The sequence below is a fragment of the Halyomorpha halys genome, unplaced genomic scaffold (genome assembly GCF_000696795.3).
Source record: "Halyomorpha halys isolate HHAL.00 unplaced genomic scaffold, Hhal_1.1 Scaffold364.1, whole genome shotgun sequence".
Taxonomy (NCBI): Eukaryota; Metazoa; Arthropoda; class Insecta; order Hemiptera; family Pentatomidae; genus Halyomorpha; species Halyomorpha halys.
This window is the reverse complement of record NW_027108785.1, coordinates 294991-301943: the sequence shown is the minus strand read 5'-3', so window position 1 is coordinate 301943 and position 6953 is coordinate 294991. Positions and strand designations below refer to the sequence as shown.

General features: G+C 30.4%; 1 protein-coding gene across 8 annotated transcripts in view; it reads left to right on the top strand.

Moving 5' to 3' along the window:
* The window catches only part of Pi4KIIIalpha (phosphatidylinositol 4-kinase III alpha), a 122255-nt gene that overhangs the window by 33472 nt on the left and 81830 nt on the right, over window positions 1-6953 (top strand). For all 8 annotated transcript variants that reach the window (XM_014422286.3, XM_014422290.3, XM_014422285.3 and 5 more), the window contains 3 exons: window positions 1254-1348; window positions 3006-3162; window positions 3927-4083. In XM_014422286.3, coding sequence (XP_014277772.1) covers window positions 1254-1348; window positions 3006-3162; window positions 3927-4083 — 409 coding nt within the window. The remainder of the gene's footprint in view (window positions 1-1253; window positions 1349-3005; window positions 3163-3926; window positions 4084-6953) is intronic.

Here is a 6953-nt window from a genome sequence, read left to right as displayed (position 1 = left end):
TTAATTTATAATTTAGCAGATAAAATCTCAACTTAAATTTAAACATTAATATTTAAGTTAACTTTTAATATTCTTTTTCCTAATATTATTTTATTTTTGGATCATGATCATATTTTAAAAATTACTTCAATGTTTATTTATATCGTCTTAATTATCGCAATTGCTAATTATTGATTTTTATAATTATTTAGATAACACTTGTAGAAAGTTTTGAAATAAAATAATTTTCTCTGGATATTTCACTAATATCTGGATTCTATGAATTCTCATAACGAGCTGGTATAAAGACATTCGCATTGTCTCCATCAAATCTCAGAATGAACTGCTCATATCCACTTGATTAGTACATGGCACAGACCAATAATACAGAACAAATGAAAGTATTTTTTCTTTTAATCATCACTTAACTATTTCTTGATGTCTAAAAATAATATATTTTTCAAGTTTTCACTGTTGCTTTATATCATCAGTTATGAGTCCACGGTAATTGGCCTTTCTAACTTAGACTGCACTGTTCAGGTGTCTTAACAAAAATTATTCTTTTGTTCAAATATTCAAAATGTTTAAATTCACTTATTAAAAACTACAAACATTTATTTCACTTAAAAATTTTATTCATCAGTATAATGGATTACTATGCTATTTAAAATCCCAAATTTTAAAAGAATTATTTATAAATTGTAAATCATTCTTAATTTTAACTTATGAAACAAATTTAGCTATTTACTTATTAAACAAATAACTTTTTTATATCATTAAATTAACTAAAATAAAATAACCTTGTTTTCTACACACCATTAATATTAATACATTTTTTCTTATATTACTAATAATATTTGCTTTAATGGTTCAATTACCAATGTCTATGTTCTGCTCACTATAATAGTTAATACTTTTTGTTTTTATTTAATAAGAGACTTCAATTATTTAATTCAACATATTAATTGATATCAAACTTTCAATTACGTTCAATTAATTTATATACATCTCCAAATCTAGCAATTACGAAGCATACCTATGTCTGCTAGTTTATTATAATGGTATTTTGTGAATTATTATTTATTATTAGTTTTGAGTTTATTGCTCATTCACAGTAACTCTGCCTTGACGAAGGCCTACAATGTAGGTTGAGACATTGATATCTAATAAATTTTTTTTTTGCTATGTTGAGGAACTTTTTTTTATCACTATCTCCTTTAATTAATAACTATTAATAATAAATAAATTTTAATATATTTTTAAAACTTTTTTAGCCAAATGTTTATGAAGAAATTATGAGGATGTTTGTGCAAATAACTGTTGAGGCCAGTAACGCTGCATACACAAATGATAAAACTAACCAATATAAGTAAGTTAATTCTCATAACTAATTATTATCTTTTAGCGCTGGTGTGACAAAGAACGAACTGAGACCTGGTTAACAAAACAAATTATATTTATGATTAAAGCTTAAAATTTAATTACTGTACAAACCATGGTGAAACCTCTATATAATGTCCATTATGGAAAGGTATATATATTTCACTTTTGTCTGTTATAGAGGAATAATGGTGAATAAAATTTGGATCTAAGTCCTAAGTGTAGGTGTTCCATAATAGAGGTGTTCAAATACATTAAATTTGTACCTCGTTTACCAGGGCCTTAATTGGTCATTTTTTTATTCAAAAACATAACAAAAACAAGAGAGACGTATGAACATATTAGTTATTAATAATTTAAAAATTGAAATATGGAAAGAAAAAGAAAATTGAGAGAAATAAAATATATGTAACCATAATAATTGATAAAGATGCAAAATATAAGTAAAGTTTAACAAAAGAAATGAATAGAAGAAGAAAAAAAAAATTTGTTTTTTGAAACAACAATAATAATATAGTGAACATAAGTAATAACGGGTAATGAATATGGATAAAAGTGGAGATAAGAAGGGGTGGTAAAATAAAGAAAGGGGAAAAAAAAGAGAATAAAACAAACCTTCTTCTTGCTTGAAAATCAAACGCCTAATCGTATATAGTGCCAATAACAACCTAACTCTGAATTAAAAAAGCCGTTACAAGAATGACTAAGTATTTTTTAAGAGGAAACGTTACGAGAGGGTAAAAAATAAAGAGTAGAAAATATTTAGACGAAGAAAGCGTGTGAGAGGGTGATGACAAATGGTTATTGAAAGATGTTAAATATATATATATGTACATGGATAATGAAATACCGGAAGTTGACAAAGTGTCATGGGTATTTAACAACTGTTGAAAAGAGGAAATGTATATAAGAGGGGGACGACAAATTTGTAAGAAAAAGTTTAAGAAGTGAAATAATACGTTACAAAGTAGGCAGAAAAAATGAAATGAATAAAAAAAAAATAATATAATAATAAATTTAAAAAATATAAAAATAAATAATAAGAATAAATAAATAAATTATAAAAATTAATTTTTTAATAAATTAACTATTTGTGAATATGTTGTGCTTGTCGGTTTTTAAGTTGACAGAAGGTTCTAATTGGATATAGAGGCTTTCAGAGATGATCCTTTTGTCATGGTTATGAACTGTAGCAAATATAGATGTTTTGTTGAAATTGAAGGAATGATTTAAAGAAAGAGAATGTGCCAAAAGTTTAGAGGCAGAATGATTATGTGAGGAAACAGAATATTTGTGTTGTTTGATACGGCCTTTTAAGAGATTTTGGGTTTCGCCTATGTAAGCAGAATTACAATTAAGGGTGGAGCAAGGGATGCGGTAAACAATATGTGATCGGTGTAGAGGAGGGATAGGATCTTTATAGTTTCATTTTAACCGCACCCCCAACCATCTTCTCCTCGTATGTCAACCACGGTCAACTATCTCTCGTAATTAAAAACAAGAGAAATTACCATAAAGAAAAAAAAAGTATATGGAATGAATTCATCCGATAGATGAACCAATCATTGAATTATTATACTTCAATGGATAGAACATATTCACGTGATAACTATTATTATGCTTTTAAAAAAGATTATACTTTTTAGACATGTATCTGGTGGAGTAATCAACGCCTTGGCCAATATAGCGGCTAATATCCAAGGGGAGACTGAGATGGGTGAGCTGCTAGTGAGGCTAATGGAGCTCTACGTTCAGCTCGGTTTGGAAGGGAAGAGGGCGTCAGACAAGGCACCGACGAACAAGGTCACTAAATTTTATAAAGTCAATATGTATAAATACACACAATGCACTATATTAGTTAACTGTATGTTAGAGAATTTTGTTTTATTTTTTCGTACCTTTGATATTTTTGATTTTCTTTTGAACTTTTATATATGCATATTAAAAATAATTGTTCCTTTTAGTTAATTTGTGTTTAATTGTTTTTCATTTATATGATTTATGAAATGATATATGGCTTTGTTTTACCTCTTTTCTTTTCTTTTTTTATTTTACATATTCTGTCAAATATTGTTGTTTATTTATAATTTTGTTTATTCTTCAATTTATTATTTTAGTTATATTTTATGATGTTCTATAAGTTCATTTTTATTTTGTATTATACTCTAAGGGACTAGTCCGAGAATAAATGAAGAATATCATTGTCTAGGAATTTTCCTCATTCTCGGTTTTCACTGGAAGTAGCACCTACCCAGACCTAGGTTAAGGGTGCATTTTTTAAAATGAAAAAAATTTTATCGTTTTGAAAAGCTATTTCTCGGAAACTATTGAACGTAAATAGCTCTGTTAGGGCTAATATTTTAGCAAATTTACTCTACTTTAAATGATGTTCTATTAGGTTTTTTATTGTTGTGGATAGTTTTTTTTTATTCTTTACTACAATGTGGTCTGTTGTTATTATTATTGTAATGGTTATTCTGAGTTCTTAAACCTCCTTTTAAATATAAAAAAATAATCACTTATTTTATAATTATGTAGTAAAGACAATTTTAACTTATGTCTTTCAGGCTTCAAGTAGCGCTGGTAACTTGGGAATGCTGATTCCTGTAATTGCAGTTCTTGTGAAGCGACTTCCAGTTATCAAACAGCCTAAACCTAGGTTGCATAAACTTTTCAGAGATTTCTGGCTATATTGTGTTGTCATGGGCTTTACTACACAGTCAGGTAATTATCAATAATGGTTTAATAGTTGTTTTTATTATAATAGATTTATTAAGCCTAAGTTCTGGAAGTTTACTAATAATTAGTTTATCTTCCAAATTTGATATATCATTTATCACTCACTAACTCCCTGTTGGGCGCTACAGTCCTTGTAGGACCTGGGCCTCTGCCATCGTTCTTCCCCATGCCTCGTCGTTTCCAGCGAGACTCCTCCAATTTTCGATTCTCATCCCTCTCAAATCATTCAGCCACGGATGCCTGGGTCTGCCCCTTTTCCTTTTTCCTCCTGGTGCACCTTTTAGGCAGCCTACAGGGCTCCATCCTTTCCACATGTCCCAACCATCTTAGCCTGCTCTTCTTAATAGCACAGAGGATATCAGGCTCTCCATACAATTCTTTTAGTTCGTCATTGCTTCTGATTCTCGATCTGTGTCCCTCTTTAACGGTTCCAAAGATCTTTCTCAGGACTCTTCTCTCCCAAACGAGTAGAGCTCTTTAAAAATTATTAAAGGCATTGCAGTCACTGAGAATACCTAGCAAGTTAATAAGATTAACAAAGATGACCCTGAAAAGGACTAGATGTAAGGTGAAAACTCGAGTGGGCACCTTAAATAGCTTTAGGTTAACAGTGGCTTAAGACAAGGAGACCCATTATCGCCGGTACTGTTCAACTTTGCCCTAGAAGTTGCCATTAGAAAAATAAAGACAAACCCGGGTGGGACCATTTACAATAGGCTCACACAACACATGGCTTATGTGGATCATGTAGTCATCACAGGGGGAACCAAAACTGGCCGGTGCTGTAGAAGAATTCAAGATAGCAGCACAAGATTTAGGACTTAATATAAATATTGAAAAGACTAAATATATGAAAACCTCTAGACATACCGGGGAGAGAAGAGATATTATGGATGTGGGGGAAAACATGCTTCACAGCTGTAATACTTTCAAGTCCCTGGGATGAGTTGTGACGGAGAACTAAAATTTAGAAGTAGAAATTAAGGGCATAATGGTAGCAGAAACCAGATGTTTCTATGCCCTGCAAAAATCTTTTCAGGAAAGCAAAGCTTATGTTATATCATTTATAAATTTGAAAGTAATTTACAGAAAAAAAAATTTGGGAAGGCTAAAATAAATAAAAAAAACTAATAAGAAATCAATTTTCAAATTTAATAAACATAGTTCAAATTGAAACAAATTGTTTAGATCAGGTACTATTTAGATAAGTAACATCATGATATCATAAAAGTTAATTTAACTATTTAATGTCAATCAACATTTGCCCCACTTTGAAGGGCCTTATTAGGGCTAGTTACTTAATAACAAAAATAATGTAACAAAGTAAATGAATAGATAACATGAAATAGAATTAAACTACGGAATGGCTAACAATTATTTAAAATATGTGAAAATTTATATTAGTCAGTAAATTAAAGAAAATAAAAATAAGATCTACAATGAAAGAATTTTCGTTAATTTACTTTTATATTTATATAAATTTTCACATATCTTAAATCATATTAGCCACACCTTAGTGATTTTTTGTATATATTTAGAAGTAGTTGGAACTATCTTTGTTAATTGCAATATACAAGGGCTGCTTGTAGCTGGGGGGAGTTACGCAACTGCCTCATGATTGCAGTGGTGCCGGTTCTAATCCTGCCTGTGGTAGTCCCATAAAATGAAAACTTGACCTCCCCCCCACCAAAATTAAAATAGGTTGGTTACCTCTAGATAACCCCCTCTCCCTGTATGTCAGAAATGAAGTTGCAGTTCCCATGATAAAGAAATTGACAAAATGCTGATTGGAAAAGATTAATGAAAGTGAAATTTCCTGTAAATTGGTACCACACAAGAAAAAAAAAATTAAGATGGCTGCAGAGAGACTTTTATTTAGATTTTTCTATATTTTTATTTTGCTAAAATGATACCAACAACAAATACAAAAATTCAAACCCCACCTTTATGGGATTATTCAAAAACCTATAACTCTTCTACTGATAATTTGTGTTTTAAATTGCAACAAGTATATAATATTTGATAATTTTAATCCTGTTATTATTTATTGATTTATTAGTAAAGAAATTATCAAAGTGAAATGAAAAATATTTCATTATTTTGGGACTAGGTCTCTTTAGAACAATTACACAGGTAATTTTAATTTTACAATAACATATATTGGCCAAAAAAACAGTGTGGTAATAGTTAATTATAACTTATATTAAAATTTTCTATAAATAATTTTAGATACAGAGAAGAAAAAAAAAAAATGAAAAAAACTAACTGACTAAAAATACAAAAAACAAAACAAAATATCTGTACGATTAAAATATTGGATTAGATTAGTGAAGTAAAAGGTAGTTAAATAGAAGGGTTTTAAATGAGGGAAGGGTTGGTACATGACATATGTTAGAGAGAATGGAATTCCAGAGATATATTATTATTGTTATTATTATGGCACTATGGTGCTGCAAGAACCCAGGCCTCCTCCACAACAGCCAACCAGTCTACACGGTCTCTTGCTTTCTCCTTCCATCTGCCAACCTTCAAGAAGCCGGGCCTCCTTCACAACAGCCAACCAGTCTACACGGTCTCTTGCTTTCTCCTTCCATCTGCCAACCTTCAAGAGCTTCAAATCCTCCACATCGTCCAGCCATCTGATCCGGGGACGTCCTCTTTTCAGTTTTCCATCTGGTTTGCCCTAAACCATCTTTTTGGGAATCCTTTCATCAGGCATCCTCTCAACGTGTCCTAACCATCCAGAGATATACAGCTCGAGTAAAAAACAATTTATCAAATGCAGCAGCTCGATGAGGTGGAGGATAGATGTCAGATAAAGGGGACCTGCTAGTACAGGATTGGATTGAGAATTT